Source organism: Phaenicophaeus curvirostris, chromosome 7 (genome assembly GCF_032191515.1).
Source record: "Phaenicophaeus curvirostris isolate KB17595 chromosome 7, BPBGC_Pcur_1.0, whole genome shotgun sequence".
NCBI classification, from domain to species: Eukaryota; Metazoa; Chordata; class Aves; order Cuculiformes; family Cuculidae; genus Phaenicophaeus; species Phaenicophaeus curvirostris.
The window spans coordinates 26,780,961-26,799,612 of record NC_091398.1 but is presented as its reverse complement, the minus strand read 5'-3'; the positions used below and the strand labels follow the sequence as shown (position 1 = coordinate 26,799,612).

Genomic DNA, 18,652 nt, shown 5'->3' with positions numbered 1-18,652 from the left:
CCTTGCATCAAAGGTATTTCAGTGATAAATTTTCATTGACCTAACTGACACTTCAAAACTTCACACTGCATTCACCCAGTGCCTCTCCGGGATTTGCAAACAGTCTGGTAATCCTAACCTTATGCCAGGATGGTTCAAAGGATTCTCTTATGATCCCCAAAATCAATGGGCCAGGGAATTGTCAAATGAAAAATTCCCACATTTCAGTGCTATACACTCAAAATATGACTGTCAGTGCTCACACTTGCTACCTTCTTTGGCTTAAGCCCCAGAATGAAACAGTTGAACTTGAGATAATGAACGTCTGCACTCTGCTGAAAAAGAGCTCATTCTGCAATGACTCTTTTCCGTAGAGTTGTTTTTAAACATACCAGATGTCTGCTTTTCTGCCATACCCTTCTCCACTAATAACTTCTGGGCTCATCCAGTATGGAGTTCCTGTGACAGACTTCATCCCCGTTCCAGAGAGACAGATAGTCTGCAGTCGTTTGCTGGCACCAAAGTCACCAAGCTTTACATTGCCTGCTGAATCTCGTAGAATATTTGCTCCTGGAAGGAAGGAAACACATTAATGAAAGGCCCATTAACATTTTGGTGTGGAAAATGGTAACAAAAGCTTGGATTTAATGATAGAAGGTAAAATCAGCCTTGTATTTCAAGCCACAGAATTCACCTTCCTTTGCTCATGCACATTGCTCTGTTCTGAGGTTCAGAAAATAATGAATTGTACACATTGCTTTGCAACCCAGGCCTTTTCCAGTAAGTACCAGTCACTTTATAAAGCCTTCCTGACAAAATCAGGAATTGGCAATATGAAAGAAATCAAAAGAAATGGGAAAGTTTCAACATAACTGAAAAAGTCTTCATACCATATTAAAGCAAAATCTGAAACTGTGTTACAGATATATTCAAAACACTCATCCGCATGAGCACAGTCAATTTGGACATGCTATCTCAACCCTTTTTTTTTTGAACAAAACACTACTGATACAAAGCAATACAAAAAAAGGTAAAAGTTTTAGAGAACACAGCAGCACTGTGTTCAACACACCTATTTTGCACATCACCATCTTCCTACCTACTCATAACTTGCTTATGCAGCACTTGCAAGTCACACATCTATGTAAATATGTATTTTTCCTCAGGTTACTCCTGGTAGTAAAATGAATAATGTCCAAGTAATTTGATCAGGCAAGTTACCTTTGCCAATCATCTCTTGTATCAGTGAACTGCTGTGTCACTTCTATATCATTAATAGAAACAAAAATCTGTAAAAATAAACTTGAGTCATGATACTTTCCCCTGGTCATTCTATCTATTTGTAATGACATACTCAAAACTACTAATATTAAACTGAAACCAGAGAGAAATTTATTTTCATGATTCTTTTGCAGACAGAGAATACAGAAACACCTTCAGAAGCCTGCTACAACATCACGAAGATGCTTAATTTTTTCCCCCTCATATAACAACAGTGACAAGAATAAATGATGGAAAGCAATCTCATTAATTTCAAATCAGTATTTTGGCATTTCAAACTTAATTACATGATAGCAAGAGACTTTACTATAAAGTGCACTGAACTGTCCACAGAACTATCATTACCTTTAATATCTCGATGGACAATCATATTACTGTGCAAATAGTGAACTCCTTCCAAAATCTGCCGCGTATATTTACGAGTCACATTCTCTGTGAGCGCTCCGTAAGATTTCAGTTGGTCTTTGATGGAACCCTGTGGCAAAGAAGAAGTGTAACACTAACAATTCTAGAATCACAAGTGGGCTAATGCTACAGCTGAACTTCAATGAAATTTATGCCTGAAATGTAGAATTTTAAAGTTGCAATACTTAAAAGCACAGACATAGTTTTACCTGTGCTAAGTAAAATACAAATTTTGACAAAAAAGAAGCTGGACAGGAGTCAAACTGAAATGTTAAGTTATTAAAACTGTCAAGCAGCTGATTAATTTCAGTGTGACATACAGAAAAAGGGAACAGCAGTATTTTCACTCAAACACCACCATCAACTTTCTTCATGGTTCAATGGTGATACTCATTTACTATTTACTCCGGTTAGTTTATACTCAGGGAAGAACTAGGTTGTCAAGAAATAAACCACCACATGCTGGAGGATGGTCCTTTATGATACAATTGAGAGGTAAGGCTTGGTTTAAAATAACATGAAATAAAAAATTCATGGCTTATTAACTATTTCTGTATAATCTGGCTTTGTCACAGAGTTATAAACTGCCAAGATGAATTTTGTGGCGCTGTCCCCCAACATCTCAGAAAAATTCAAGAAGTCCCCCAAAACAAAGCCCAGAACTCAGCTAAAAGAAACCAAAACAACAACAAAAAAAAAAACCAACCCAGCACCAGCAACAAAAATCTTGCCACACTGCTTTTCTTCTGTGTAGTCTTACAGTAAAACAGAATGCTCTAACTATTCAGAAATACAGACTATATGTTTTTAGATGAGCACATTCAATTTAGCTCTGCTGACCCCACTTGGTGAGAAAACGATTTTCTAGTTTTCCGACCTTATAATACATAACAGAAGAATAGTTCAGCACGTATCTAAATCTGACAGAAAAAACAAGAACCAAGATTATTTCCTGTATGCACTTTTTGCCACTCTTGGGCACTTTTTGTTTTCCTGAATAGAGCACTTGAGAAGATGACTACACAGCAACACAAGCTGAAGTGCAGTAAGAAGAAATACAAAAATTCAGGAAGATTCCAGAGTCGAATAATGAATAATAATATTGTCTTTTCAAAGATATTTCAAAGATATTGTTGGGCATTTCTTATGCCAAAATCAAACACAAAATTGCTGCAGAAACTACCATAACTCTGAAAACCCCAAACAATGGAGAAGATGGGCTGCTGTAAGCACTTGCCAGTAGCCATCTCACTACTGTCTTTCACTTGGACATCTCTAAGATCTGTGTGCACTTCTGCAAATGCTGTCTACTTGGGTGCTCATCACATGGCATAGAAATGATGGTTGGAGTGGACTGACTCTCCTGCTTACCCCAGGCATATATTCCATGAATATAGAGAGTGTTCTCTCTGGTGGATCTCTCAAGAAGCCATAATACTGAACAATCCGTTCATGCAGCAGATTTTTCAGCAACTGAATCTCACATTCAAGTGCATTTACTTCCTAGAAAGGAAAAAACAGGCAAGATTATTACTGTGTCGAGCTTAGTACATGTTTTGGATTTGGATTTTTTAAAAGCAGGACAGTACATGCACATTGAAGGGTTATGCAAGCAAAATAATAAAATACCCTTGTAGCTCATGTAAAGTTTTTACACTTTGTAAAAAGAAAATATCATCATTAGATTGGGGGAAGTAAAAAAAAAAGCCAACTGTCATTTTTCTATAAACTGACTTTGGGATGACTTTGCTGTCATTTCATTGTTTCTGTTATTTTGAAGCAGATTGTACAGTAAGATGCTGGGAAAATACTAACCCACGAACTCAAAGTTGACCGGATTCAAAATTTCACCTATAAGTCTTTCATCAAAACTTACTTTTTATCCATCACAGGTTATTACTGATAACCTCGCACTGCTGAGGTTAAAAGCAAAACAGATTTTTTTGACACCGAGAGGCACAGATTAAAGCGCTATGGCAAGTGAGGTCACAAAACCGTTACTACAAGAGAGACTTAAGTATTTTATATTTAACATTTCCAAAGCATAATCAGTTGTTTTATTACATTCTAAAGCAGCAGCAACGACAGCTACACTAGAAATCTACAGCACAGATGATTCTCAGCTTTTTTCCTTCATCCTACATCACTAGTAGCAGCAACTACAACTGGTAGCCACTCAGTTCTGCAGTCATGCTTACACCCATTGTTTCCCTGGCCTTGCTCCCCATAGTGCAGAATGCAGTCCTAATGCAGGAAAAGTAATAATTCTTTCTCTAGCCTGTAAAAAAGAGCAAGTAAGATTTGGGCAGGGGGAGAACAGAAGACCAGAGCTACTTTTAAACAGTTTCTCTCCTCTTGTGTCCAGCAATTAGCGAAGGACAAAATCAATTTTAGAGAGAGAATAAACTGACAACTAAACTTTTGCTCTTCAGAAGGAAACCCAGGAAATAAACTTTGACCATCAGAACTAGCTACTGTTAACAAAAAAAAAACCTAACAAAGAAACCAAACCCAAACAAAACTGAAGACAAAAGAATGATAAAAATCTCAAACTGTCTTTATAGCCAACCAAAATATGCTTGAGAATTTATTTTCAGGAACACTTAAATTAGTACAGATTTTTCTGCATATAAATAGAACTTGTTCTAATTCCTATAAATAACTGTCTATTTCAGAGCACACTTCATAATGAATTGTTGAATTTTAGTGTCTGGGACCACAGCAAATCAAGTTATGCATGTTCACCGCAGAAGAACATGTCTGAAAATCAAACAACGAATGGGATGTAACACTAAAATCAGGTAGCCAAACTAATTCTCTCAAGTACTAACAAAACATGATTTCTAACAAGGATATGAAAACACAACATGTATTAAAATATCATCCTCTTCAAGGAAAGGAACGTCAGTCTTGTCTAGAACACAATGTCTCATCAGAAGCCCTTTACAAACTCTTTCTTTGGTATCACTTACCTTGCTGGTTTCTGGACTATCAGGATCAAACTGAACTTGTTTAACAGCCAGTTCTCTTCCAGTGTCAGCATCATAACACAGATACACTCGGCCAAATGCACCTTGACCCAGCAGTTTACCAAGTCTCCAGTTAGTTGGAGCTCGTGGTGCTGAAAATATAAGTATGTTTTGGTTTTCAAATGAGCTTGTTATTCAGCTGATCGAGAAAAACTGGAATACACAGAAAATGATTTTTAAAAGACTACGTTCTTCAACAACAGAGACTGTGTGTCCTAAACCTCCCCATATAAGTTACAAAGATCAACAACATTTCCTGGAAGGTGAAAAACAAGAGCTACTTATTCACAAAATTATTTGTGGTAGAGACACACATACTTAAATCAACTAGTAACAGCTAATCTGCAAAACAGAAAAAGCACAGTAAATAAACTTGGTAACATTTTTTGTTTTTAAAAAAAGAGGCGTGATTAAAACGTACCAGCTACTGAAGTAATCACAAAGTATATTTGCTCCTGAAATGCCATCACAGATATAAAATGGGAATGCTTATGGTGTACAGTTTATCAGAAAATGTGACCAATGTCTGCAAAAATAAATAGTAACTGCAACCTATATAACCCTTCCTGAGTCCTCAGGAGCCTAACAAAGCAAAAATATTTTTACTGTTTTATTATTATAGATGCAAAATCCCTGTGAAAGCCTACACGAAGGTTGGCACAGTACGCAATGAAAAAACTGATAAGCATACAGTCTTGACTTTTTCCTGCTAGAGAGATAAAAACATATTATTCAATTGCATGTATTTTGATGACACGCTTAGTTTTGACATGATACACTCGAAAGTTAAAACAGTTTTAAAGTGGAGTTCACAAAATGCTTTAACTTACAGCGGCTGGGTGGGCTGATGTCCATGACTGACAAGGTAGGATTGTCTATGTCACTTCCCCTCCTCCTCATTCGGTTATCTTCATATTCCGGTGTAAAGACACTGCTTCCGCTACTGGTGCTCAGTGAGTGATCAGTGGGACTAAAACTAACCGGTGATCGGAAGCTGTTTCCCTGAGTCCTTCTGGCTCTTGGAAAAGTTTTACGACCTTCAATGACATACAAAGAATACTATATGTTACACTACCAAAAATATTCCTATGCAATGTGCGTATGCAAATACTTTATATACTCCACGTGATGTACTTCAGATCTTCCACAGAGTATGACACAATGATCATGAAATTTATTGGTTTAACTTTCTACCTCAAAGAAAACTAACATTCATCACAGATCTATGTAACGATTAGACTGAATCAAAAACTGGTTTACACTAAAGCAATCGAAATTTGGACCAAATTCTGGAACTGTTATGAAATATAACCAACGTGCTTCAGAAACCTGGAGGGCTCTAAGAGAAGAAAGAAAAATGTTCTACTTCTACTTTTATTGCTCTATTAAGGTGCAAATACCAAATTTCTGATAAATAGGAAAGTGAAAGCTATGTTTACATTCCAGTGGTGCCCAGGCTGGCATTTTCATCACGTAACTAGTAAGAACTGAAAGCAGAGGAAGATCTACACATGGAGTCAACTGGAAGACGTGACAAAAATTACAAACAATGCATAATTCAGAGATAAACTACAGCATCAGAATAAAAAAAGGGCCTTGATCTTCAAAAAGGGTAATTACAGCCAGTTGACTAATGCAATTAAAGTTAACATATTTAGATAACACAAACATTTTTTGTTCATTAAGCACAGCTTGATGAAGATTCATCCTACAGAACTCAGAAATAGCTGAAGGAGTCTCTGATGCATTAGGTATTATGCTGGTGAAGGTGTTCACAGAGCACTAAAGGTGGCAGATAAAATAACTTTGAAACTGTGGACTCTAATTTATATACTAGCCAGGTCAATTTCAGTTCCAAGAAGGATATGCAAACAAATTAAGGTGTTTTATAAACCACTGGGAAGATAACAAGGTGATAAACCAGCTGTAATTGGTTTGTCACATGTAGCCAATCCAATTTCCCTATTTCATTGAGACATTCTCATAAACTAACTAGTGAAATACTGCATAAACCAACTTACTATGCAGAGGATGCCCAAGACAGACTAGAAGCAGTTATCGGTGATTTCTTATCAAAGCGGAAGATAATTTACGTACACTATTTTAACTGATGATATATATATGATGGAACATAACACACTGAAACATTGTAGATGACAAGTCCATTTAAAGATAAAATATTAGCTATTTGGATATGATTCCAAAATCAAGAAAATGAAATTCAGTAAGGATGCACAATATACATACATACTCAAAGAGAAATCAAATGCAGAAACCACAAAGTGTAAAGTAATGGTTAGCTAACAGTCATATGGAAATGGATACAGGAACTGTAACAGATCACAGACTGAACAGGAATGTATTAGCATGACCATTATGTACTAAGTTGTGGTTATATCCTACATTATACATAAAGTGGCCATGAGAAAAGCCTCAGCTGGAGTACTCTATTGAGTTTCAGCCACTACAAGAATGGAAAAGAGACCAGAAGAAAATATGAGGCCTGCAAAAATATCTGAGGTAAGGCTTAAGGCTTGAAAGAAAAAAAAAATTAAGAAGAGGAAGCAGATATATGTATGATGCAGTGTTATACATGGGCAATGACTAGTTTTTTACTGTGTTAAAATGGAGTAACTAGTTTCTAGTTTCATTTGCGGGAAAAATTATACAGAAGACAGAGAAAGATAAGTGACAAGATAAGCTATCTTCAAAGTTAGTTACCTAAAGAAAACCAGTATCTCTTGAAAGTCAGTTTAGAATTTACTTTAAAGTCAGTGTGACAGATCTTTGCCTCTGTAATCTTGCCTTAGAGCAAAGGACTGGATTGAAGCCGCCTTGCAGTCCCTCAGTTTGGCATTTATGTGATTTCTGTAACAGAACTTCATTTATTGCTGTGCTTACTACATGCAAATGAAACCATCTGGTCTTTGGAAAAGTTTCTTCCCAACACTGCTCATCCAGTGCTTGACACACCCTAAGTCAGACAATCCTTCAGCTGCTCCTTTTTTCTTCCTTTGGAAATTTAACAGGTGTTAAATTTACATCAGTGTTATTATTCTCCATATCAGTTTTGCAGCCACATCATCAGGTGCTGTCTTACACTTCAACAATTGATTCCAAAAGCTAATGGTTAATTTCTATGTTTCAATTATTGCTCCTCAATTACATTTACTCTTTCAATATGAGAAACTGTTAACAGGAAGGGTTTTTTTAAGCAAAGCAAGAAATGACAAACTAATTGACATACCCACTTTGGACAGAAAAGAGTCACAAAGGTCAAAGGTTCACACTGGCTGACTTTTGCTAAGCCAAATACAGAGATCATTTTCATAGCCATGCCTGAGTCATGAATTCCGTAATCCATAACTTAACCGGAGGTAAGTCTCCTCAGCAGTTCTATCAATCATTAGAAGTTTAGCAAGTGAGTTTGAAGAAAGAAATTAGGTTTTCAATTCCAATCCATATTTTCTCCTTCATTTTTCAAATAAGAGGAAGAACAGGTTAAAAAAGTAGAACTCTTGCAGTACTCACACTTACCATCATTATAGTCTTGCTGATGATATGAAATATGGTATCTTCGGGGATAAGTCCCCCCCTTTCCAAATTTCTCAAATATTGGGATATCATACTCTACTAGAAAATAAAAAGACACATTTAAAAATAAAAAAAAAAAGTGACTAAAACACACCAAATTAATCAGTTTGCTATTGTAAACTTAAATATGGGGGAACACATCAGAGGACAGGCTTCAAGTTGAAGCATTAGACCAAAAAAGGTTATAGAACATAAGACAAATTTAACAAATCACAAGTCTAAAAGGACGTTCAGCCAGAAGTTCCAAAGGATCAAGAACTCAGTAGCTCACGTGGTCTGTAACTTCTTGCTGAAAAGAATGTCAGAGGACTGCAGCATGCCTAATCACTCCAGTTTTAAAAATAGTTTCTAGAGAAATTCTGAGAAATTACAGTTCACCAGAAAAATTGTCAGAAATTATTACGAAGATTAAAATTTAAAGATGCATAAATAAGAAAAACCAGCAAATGAGTCAACACCACTTGAATGACTAATGCACATTAAATAGGTACTCTTTCAAAAATTATTAAAAGAAAAAAGTATTCATAAGATAAAGGGAAAAGTCCTTCATGCATAAATAATTGATTAGAAGATAAGTACATAAGATGGGAGTAAATGGTCATCAGTTCTACAGGAATCTGGGCTACATCTCAAGACATTTAATTATGCATGAATCCTCTGGACAGAACAATGAATAGCGAGGTGATAAAAACATTTGGAGAAATAAAGCCAACAGAAAAATTACAGAACGCCTTAAGAGTCTACGTGACTAGATGTCAAAATGGCACATGAAATTCAATGTAGCCTAATGTAGCAGACTGTGATCAACAGTTCCAATAAAGCAGCAGCTGAATTCTCTGTATTGGCTAAGCAGCAAATTAAATGCTATAAATCATGAAGATATACTGAAGAAAGTTTTGGTCTAGTCCATTTCAAAGGATTTAATAAAACTGGAAACAATTTATAAGTATAGAAATGAACATAGATACAAAACTGCTTCTCCATAATGAACGTAGGCCTCTATAGACTAGAAAAGCAACTCAAAGGGAGACATAAGGAAGCCTGTTTAAAAAAAACTGCATACTACTTCATAAAACACAGTAGGTTGTGCAACTTCTTCTCATGACACACTGTTGATACTGAAAAAGTTTACACAAGTTGAAACAGGGACTGAATTGTGGAAGAAAGAAAAAATAATCCATCAAATCACAGAAGAGCATCTTGCATTTGCAGAACCCTTAAAGCCACAGATGACTAGTAATATATTCTAAGGAAGGAGCCCCTCTACAGAGCCTGGTACTGGTTGGGGCCAGAGAAAAAAAACTAGGCAAGATGGACATTTTTTCTGACTCTATATACTATTCTGGTTTTATTACATATAAAATTACGAGAGTAAATATTGAATATGGAATTAATTGTTACTGTCTATCCCACTGTTAAAATACCAGAGCATCCCACAGGAAAAAAAAATCAAAAAAAATATCACAAGTTTCAGAAAAGCAACCACAAGTAAATCAGATTGAGATTACCAAAGGCAAACTAATTTCTGACATTTCCAGCATTTTTGGTATTTATCTCTGCTACTTAAATGCCTCTTTTACACAGTTTTAGTTTTATAACCATTTATAAGTGGTGCAATCTATTAAGTGCTCTAGAATCCTTAAAAAATCCCTATACACTATCAGTTCTCTGGAGAAAGCTTCATAAACAAAATAAGAAGTGTTAAGGAATATAATAGACCAAAAAAACCCATAAAACACCCCAGATTCACTGGAAGCCAATTATTGTTCAACAGCAAAATTCTGTAGCAAAGCGCGTTCATTAGAGACACCTCAAAGCACTTTCAAGGTTACCCACTGCACTTTGTATCCTGAACCACATGCAACAATCTGGATTCAAGCCAGAGTATCGTATGAAAACAGCATTAGTGGTGATGATTAATTTATAGGCATGGCACACAGTTCTTCATCCTTTCACTTTGCAGTGCTTTCAATTAAAGAAGTCATGAGCACTTTAAAGCGATCCTGATTTCACACAGGAGAAAACGAAGGCTCCACGTACTGATTTTGGCTGGGATAGATTTGATTTTCTTCATACTATGAAGCTGCCCGGGTGCTATGTTTTGGATTTGTAACTAAAACAGTGTTGATAACAAAGAGATGTTTTCATTATTGCTGAACGGTGTTGACACAGCATCAAGGCTTTCTGTTTCCCACACTGCCTTGCCAACAAGTAGGCTGGGGTGCACAGGAAGAAGGGAAAGGACAGAGCCGGGGCAGCTAACCTCAGACGACCAAAGGGAAATCCCATACCATATGAGGCTGTGCAATTCCTTACATTGCTTTGCTTGCATGTGCAGATTTTGCTTTACTGATTACACTGCCTCTGCATCAAATAACAATTCTCACTTTTACCCTTCCAATTCTCTCCCCATCCTACTGGGGGAGTGAGCGAGCGGCTGTGTCACACTTAACTGCCTACTGGGGTTAAACCACAACACCCCAACATAAAATAAATTAACCAAGGTCATGCACCAATTTAGATGGACCGGTGTGACCAGTCCAGTGTAATACACCAATGTGTGCCTTTATGCACTGCAGCACGTGTTCTCTTCAGAGAAGCAGATGACATACACCACACACACCAACAGCAGTGATACACACAATCTAGAAGAAAACACCTGGAAGATCTTATACATCACTATCTTTTATCATGCATATTTGGATCAGATTCTGTTGCTTTGTTTTCTCCTACCATGTTAAGTATGTGTAATATAATAACTCTCAACGCGAGCTTCCCTTCTAAGTCTTATCTATACAACAGGAATAGTTCCAGAAAGCTAAGATATCCATCCATTTTGCATACCTGAGAATTCCTGATGATTATCTGGATAGCTCTGTGCTCTTGGCATCCGAGATTTGGGATAGTTATCTCTGTAAGTATGAAAAAATTCAGCCTCTAAAAACTGCTGTCAACCTAATACACATTAAATCTTACTGTCTTAGAATTCTGATGGAAAGATACTGCTTGCTACGTAACTTCCTGCACTGTTTTACAAATATGGAACCCAATTTTGAAAATAAAATCTAATAACAATTTAATAAAATCAATAACAATTTAAGATCAGTAGCAATGGAAAAGCTTGCTTATCAAGTTTATTTCAGTCAGAAAGCAACAGATTCTGTTAATGAGCAATGATATTAGTAAAAACATGAATTATTATAAGTAAAGCCACAAAGGAGCACTGTTATGTTTCATACAAAAGTTTATAGACTGGCAAAATCTCATATACAGCCTACAAAAACACTTGAGGAAATGTAACCAAAGAAATGCAGAGGCTTTTAACGTCGCAAAGTATTTCCTCTTCTCTCCATGAAAGTCACAGGATTAAAAGAGTAATTTTATTGACTTATAGACTGACAAAGAACATTTTTTGTTTTTGTTTTTTTTTTTTTTACACAATCACATTGTTTCTTACCTACTGTTGGTATGTAACTCCCAGCCCCCAAAAGGAATGGATGGGATTGCCAGTCAGAGCAATCGATTACAGTATATTTCCATAAACATACCAAAACAATGTCCTCCTTTTTCTGGTAAGAATTTCTCTAATGGGTAACAGAAGCTAAATGGAGACACAAAACCTACATCTTTGTAGGAAAAATTTGAATGAAGAAAAGAAAAAAAACAAAAAGGAAAACAAACTAAGTAGAGGTGACAAGTAAATAAAAAAAAAGCAAAAGAAGCTTTGAAGAAGAAACACTATGAGTCAAATTAAGATTGCTTTGTTTCCCCTTCTTCCACTCACCCGTATCCCACAAAATCATAAAAATTTGGCAATTTGGTAGAATTTCTGCCCTACGAAGCTACATAAACACTGTATAATCTATCCCACCCCAACCACAAAATAATCTCCAAGTCTGCTGTTTTCTTGCTTGTGAATGATACTCATTTAACTGAAAAATTTGTTAGACAAAATGTGCTTGTGTCCTCTAACCACATATTCTCAAATGAAATGGCATTGTGGAATACTATAGCTCTGATCGGTCGCTACAGGCAATGATTTCAAACTTTTTACCTTTCTACCAATTCAATAAAATATTTAAATTAGCAGTATTATTTGTACAGCAGCTCCCGAATAGCCAATCTGTACAACATAAGACTCAAGATTATTTGCCTGACCAACCATAAGCCAAACAAGGAGTACGTTCTGTTTGGTTACTTGGTAGCTGACAAAAAGGACAGTGACCCTCTCAAAATGCAGGAATCTCCTAACAGGTCAATCAAAACAGCTCTCCATCCCACTACAGTACACACTGCCTCTTGCACTAATCAACAGGTTTAAACAAAGAAAAACAAGCGGAAAGTCTGCAGTGGGAACAAGGGAAGAGGAATGGTCAGTATTTGCAGAGAAAAGGAGGAAAGACATCCACGTCTTTAAATGATTCAGCACTCTTTCTTCAACTGGGTACTCTCAACCATGGAAAAGGGACATTTACTTCAGATAGCAGTACCTAAGAAATTGAAATTTGGTGGGGCTGCTCACCGGCAAAATTTACTACAATTCTTAAGTACATTTGTGTAGGATCTGAGGTGTAAATTTTTGAAAGTTTCAAATGCAAATTATAAAAAAATAAAGAAAGCTACTTCTGTTTCCTATGCATTAGCAAATTAAATTTCAATAAGTTTTATAACTGTTCTATAACTTAGAGTGGAATTTCTGGAAGATGTTCAGTAATAGCTGATGATGGAGAGTTTTTATGTTACAACTGATACATTACACAACCTAAAAAAGATAAATAATGAATGTAAGTAAGTTTTACCCATCTAAAGGGCTGTCAAGTGAGGGACAGCTTCCCGAGCCAGAGTTTTCAGGACTGCTCAAAGACAATGGATCCAGCATCTAACAAATAACAAACAGAGAAAGATCAACAAGTTCAAGTTTGTGCGTTTGGCTTTTTTTTTTAAATTTTAAATACATGAATGTTTCTGCTTTGAAATACCTAATAAAAAACAAAACCAAACCAGAAATATTAATTACTAGAGAAGTTAGCTGCCATAGTTGAATCTGCACTGCATCCTGCAGTCCTGAAAGGTCTCCCATCATTTTTCTTGCATCTAACTAGATTATAGTTAAAAGTATTTAATCCTCTATCTTGCTTTGTACATAAGTTGTATTGCTGCATTCTTCTTGTACATGCCACTGTCTCTTATTACTACAGCAATACCTGCATGAGATTAGCTTAACAGAATAAAAAAGATCTCCAAAGGATAAAAAGCTGACACAATTTAAAAAATAAACCACGTGGATTGTGTTGTCATCAACAAAGAAAAAAATCTGAAATATGACACATATGGATGAACACAATTTACTTAACCTCTGTAGTAGCTTAAGTTTGGCTAACTAGCAGTCACAGAAAACAGCTGAAATAACACACTAAAATGATTATGCATTTATCTCTAGGTAGAACTCAAAGAGAGTTGTGTAGATTTTTATAGAGAAGTGAAGAGAAAATGTAAGGAAAGGAGAATGCATACAATGTGCAAACACTGAACCTTTCCACCCAAGAAAGATTTTATTTTTTTTTCCTTAAAACACTGCTGATGACCTAGTAATAGATGCTCATGAGCTGTGTGAAATCTGCCACGTATCAGTTTGAAGAAGTTGTAAAACTGACAATCTAGGCCAGGTCTATTACACAATAAAACCAATCATCAACACTTTCTCTGTTTCTTAAACACTAATCAAGGAAAAGAGAAATGGGTTGATAATCAAGAGCATCCTCTTGATTATCAGCTATTCCTGTTGGCTAACATTCATTTTATCTTGCACTACCACCCTTGAAGTCCTAAGTTTAATGACACAAACATCACTCCCTTCCCTTTTGCAGTAAGGCAATCCGAAATGTTTTACAGATTTATTTTGCAGAAGTGGAAACAGAATCTAAATTTTGAATTATTTGATGTAACAATTTTACTAGCCTGCCTCTCAAAAAAAGAGTGGAAAACTCATCCTGTTGTCTTAAAATTAGCTCCTTCCTAAAATAAAGTTAGTTTTGGTACATTATATAACATCTATTGTTTTCTATGAATTGGACACCAATCTTTCACTGTAAATTATACAGTTGCCTCTCCAAATTTTCATGGTCTGTGCTGCATTTTAAAGGTCTTGGGCACACACTTTGCCGAGCACCAATCAAGAACTAAGTAAGGAAATAGTGTCCAGAATGTGAGTTTGCACTTCACAAACTCAGACACTTAAATGAACTCTGTATTGGGGAGGACAACATTTAACATAGGTTCAACAATTATTTTCCTCTTCTCTCGTGCTGAACAGTAGGTCCTGAAAGGAGCGGGGGAAAAGTCCACCTGCTGCCAGATGAATTACCTCTATAATTTAACGCAGTACGGTCCAACTGGCAGACCATAGCCCACTTCTGTCCTACCCATCACGTCTTCCGAGGAGACAGTATGGGGTCTACTGTCAGAATGGCTGGGCTCAGGTAGATCAACAGGAGAGTAGAGCAAAGCCCTCCACTCCCAAATTCCCCTCTTGTCTTTGTGGGGCAGGCCATGACAGATGTAGGCAGCATGGTCGACACTTGCCAAGGTCATGTGGCAAATTAGGGGAAGGGAGTAAAGAGAGGCTGTAAGATCTCAACACCATAGTTTGGCCCTGGAGGCTGCTTGTGTTGAACTAACTTGGCTTCCTATGAAAGTAAAATTCCTATATTTAAACCCTGCCAACAGTCGACACAGCAATGTGTACATGACAGGCAACATGTTTCTTGAATGCTGCGGAGTGAAAGGATATCCTGGGCATAAGAGATCATCTGTCTGTTTGACCAGTTAGTGTCCAAAAATTACTTTGCCCAGGCCAAAAGTAATAATTTCATTGAATGAATCCAGGCCTGGGCTGGATCTGACCACATGGCTATGATAATGGATAGCAACCTGGTGTGGAAATTAGGAGATTTAGTCTCTATTCCCAGCTCAGTCATTGAAATTGTGCAACAAATTGCACAATTTCTTTGCCTCTATTTTTATTCTATCATCTGTCTCTTATTTAGTCAGCTCATAAAAACCACTGCCTTTTGCCATTTGTGAATACAGTGCCAGTGTCAACAAGAACTTCAACTGATTCATGGACACTGCATTATTTGTTTTTCCTCCTTACAATATCTTTCTCCATTGCCAATGAACCATTACATTCCTACATCTTTTCCCACTGTTTTTAAGGGTAACTTTGATATTCAGAGAGCAGGATTTTTAATTCATGCTAAGTGTGTTGATATCCCACACCAATAATGCAGGTAAATAATGAGAACAAAATATCATACCTTTGTCACCCCCGCCCCCACCAACATGATTGTGGAGAGTATTTCAGAGCTTATTTATACCAGGCCCATTGCCATCCCCTTGCCTGTACCCCAACTGAGTACAAATAATTCTGACAGATTCAAAGTTTTCTTTAAAACCTCCTTTGGTTATCTGGGAAAGTTGTAAAACTAGTCTTGTTTACACATCCTTCTTATTAAAATAAAGGGGCTGGTGCTTTCTAATGTAGACCTCTGTTGCTGGAATTTATCACCACCTCAACTCAACTATCATGGAAATTAAGAATATGATCTTTCTCCTTGTAGCAATATATTTAAATAATTGAAGTGACTTACAGAGAAAAAACAGGTTCTACAAGGCTAAATAACCACAATTATTTTAACCATCTCTCGCAGATCATGTTTTCTAAGGTTGTCATATTTTTTTTCAGCTGTTCTTTTAACAGTTCCATATCCTTCTTGAACAGCACTATTTCACATAAAGAAATCTAATAAAAGCTTGAATTTTAATAAATCACATATACCTGATCCATACTTTCTGGAATGAATTCACCTTCACTGTTGATACTCGTGAAGGACCCATTTCGGGCCACCTGATGCAGCTCATCTGGAATGTATCCTGGGGGCGGTGAACTCCTGTCATGAGTATTAGAACCTTTGGAAAGAAGAGGGCTAGTCAGAGACTGTATTCAAATACTTCATAGGCACAAAGCCTGTCTGGATAACTTCTTGCTTTTGAAATTTCCCAAACACCTACGCAATACAAGACTTCAGTATAGCATTTAAAATCTGTAACCCAGGAATTATGAAAAATTTGGGGCAGGCTTGCCTCAAAGGCATTCAGGAATTTTCATTATATAAGAACATTCGCCTGCAGATCTAGCTGGGTAAATTCCTTCTTTTGAAATTAAACAAATCCAAATCCTTCCACCCATGTCAACTAATCCTTTCCAACTCTTGAGATATTCATGTTTTCTTTATAGAATATTAGGTCTGCAAGAACATGAATTCATAATAGACACAAAATAAATCAATTAAACAGTCTGAAAAATAATTCAGTAAATTCTCTAGTTTCTTAATTAAATTTGGAAGTTAGCATCACATCAACTTTAATACAAGAATAGGCAGAAAAGGTTACAGCAATGCCACAATAAGTACCTTAAACATTACACATTAAGATTAAAAAATACAGGAGCTCTCAATTGAGCAAGGAAAATCACTGTCATATAAACAAACAGATTTTTCAGTAACTCATTCCTGTATTTGAAAATAAAGAAGTACCAATATCAACTTTTAAGGATACGCATCAGTTAACTCAGATAATTCTACATACTTTTATTCAATTGCAATTTTTTTGGTTAGTTTTCTGTACTATATAAACACCCTTTGACTTAAAAATCAAAATCCACTCTCATGACTGCAAACTCTATAGGATGAGTCATTGATGAGTAATAGAAATTCAAACAGTCTGCATTGAGAACAAGATCCTCATGAAGAGGATATTAGAGAAGCAAAGTTTTTTCAACTAAAGCTATTGAAATACATAGCTTACCTATTACAGACAGACGCCTTTTCCTGTCTGTCACACCAAACACTGTATTATCTAAATCTTCCAGCGAGGGCAAGGGTTCCACGTTATTTACACTGGGTGACTGAAAGTGAGTACATATTACAAACTAATTGTTACTTTACTTCTGACAATTAAAATACTTTGCAAATTTTTATAGGCTTTGTGCAACGCATTCCTTTTCTTCAAGCAGTTGAAAAGAAGCTTGTCAATTTATATCAAAATTTATCTATTTTGGTAGCTCATTCTTAACACTTTAAAATAATTTTTGATGCATACTAGTATATGAAACCTATCAATATCATGGTGAGCGTGATAGACAATACCAAAATAACTCAGTATTTAGCCTATAGCCTGCTGTTACTGCCTGCTACAACATTTGACTTGCAACAAAGGACTGTCATCAGCATAGGACATAAGGAACAGTTTCAAACAGCTACAGTTACTTAAAATTCTATGTGCTTTTCAAGTTTGTATCACATCATCACCCTATTAAAAAACACTTTTCTTGCACTGTAGGGAAAGCATAAAAAGAGCGCAAAAGAGAATCTAGGAAAAAGTTAAAGCCAAGTCAATACAAAACGCAAATATATGCTTAAACTAAACTGAAGCAGTAAGCAGTAATATTTTCAATAGGAAAAATGTCATCTTTAAGAAAAGATACTAATTATACTTCAATATAAAACCTGAAGAAAGACATTTAGCATATCAACTCAATACCTGTGTATTTCCATGTATTACAAGTAATATCTTGAGACTCTTCATATGAACACTACGGTCAAGCAGTTCAACAGCTTTGTCTAGGTCATCCTGTGTGGTTAATGGAATTACGAGCTACAAAAAGGGAGGGGAAAAAATAATAAGCATTCCTTAAACAGCACACAAGAAAAACAAGGAAGTCAAGTGCAGAGAAACACAAGCTGAAACCATCTTTCCTTTCATTCCAAACAACTCGAAAATAAAATTTATTAAATGATGCCTCCAGTTACCACCAAAATGTCTGAAGTTCAACCTTAACTATTCCTTCAGATGTGTTCTATAGGTACAGCATGGTGGAACAAGCCTTCACAATGAAGAAACAACCTTTTTACATGCATACAACTTAGTACCCATACAAACCCCTAAGATGACTAAAGCCATCCTATTTTATAGAACATAAAACATTTTCTGCCTCACAATATTACTAATGTATTATTTGAAGTTGACTTTCTCCACTGAGTAACAGAATTCATTAAGGAGTTTGTCAGGCACAATGTTGTCCACATGAAACAACTATGGTTTCACTAGAATCTCCTTTGATCTAATTAATTAGAATTAACTTGGCATACAGTCTATATTTTTAGAACAGAAAATGATATGCAGTTAAAGTACACTTGAGATTTGAGTTCCGTAATGACTAAAATTGAGCTTATATTTCAGGAGTGCGAATTACAACTTCCACTTGTAACAAAGGAACAGTGCTATATAGATTTTTTTTAAAAACT

At 36.0% G+C, this 18,652-nt stretch overlaps 1 protein-coding gene across 2 annotated transcripts in view; it reads right to left on the bottom strand.

Moving 5' to 3' along the window:
* MAP3K2 (mitogen-activated protein kinase kinase kinase 2) overlaps positions 1-18,652 on the bottom strand; it is a 51,291-nt gene that overhangs the window by 8,157 nt on the left and 24,482 nt on the right. Inside the window, exons 6-16 of one of the 2 annotated variants that reach the window (XM_069861378.1) lie at positions 17,889-18,002; positions 17,154-17,253; positions 16,126-16,256; positions 13,088-13,167; positions 11,133-11,200; positions 8,232-8,327; positions 5,525-5,731; positions 4,638-4,786; positions 3,037-3,168; positions 1,606-1,735; positions 372-549 (exon numbers count right to left, since the gene is read on the bottom strand). In XM_069861378.1, coding sequence (XP_069717479.1) covers positions 372-549; positions 1,606-1,735; positions 3,037-3,168; positions 4,638-4,786; positions 5,525-5,731; positions 8,232-8,327; positions 11,133-11,200; positions 13,088-13,167; positions 16,126-16,256; positions 17,154-17,253; positions 17,889-18,002 — 1,385 coding nt within the window. The remainder of the gene's footprint in view (positions 1-371; positions 550-1,605; positions 1,736-3,036; positions 3,169-4,637; positions 4,787-5,524; positions 5,732-8,231; positions 8,328-11,132; positions 11,201-13,087; positions 13,168-16,125; positions 16,257-17,153; positions 17,254-17,888; positions 18,003-18,652) is intronic. The other variant, XM_069861379.1, reaches the window with a different exon arrangement.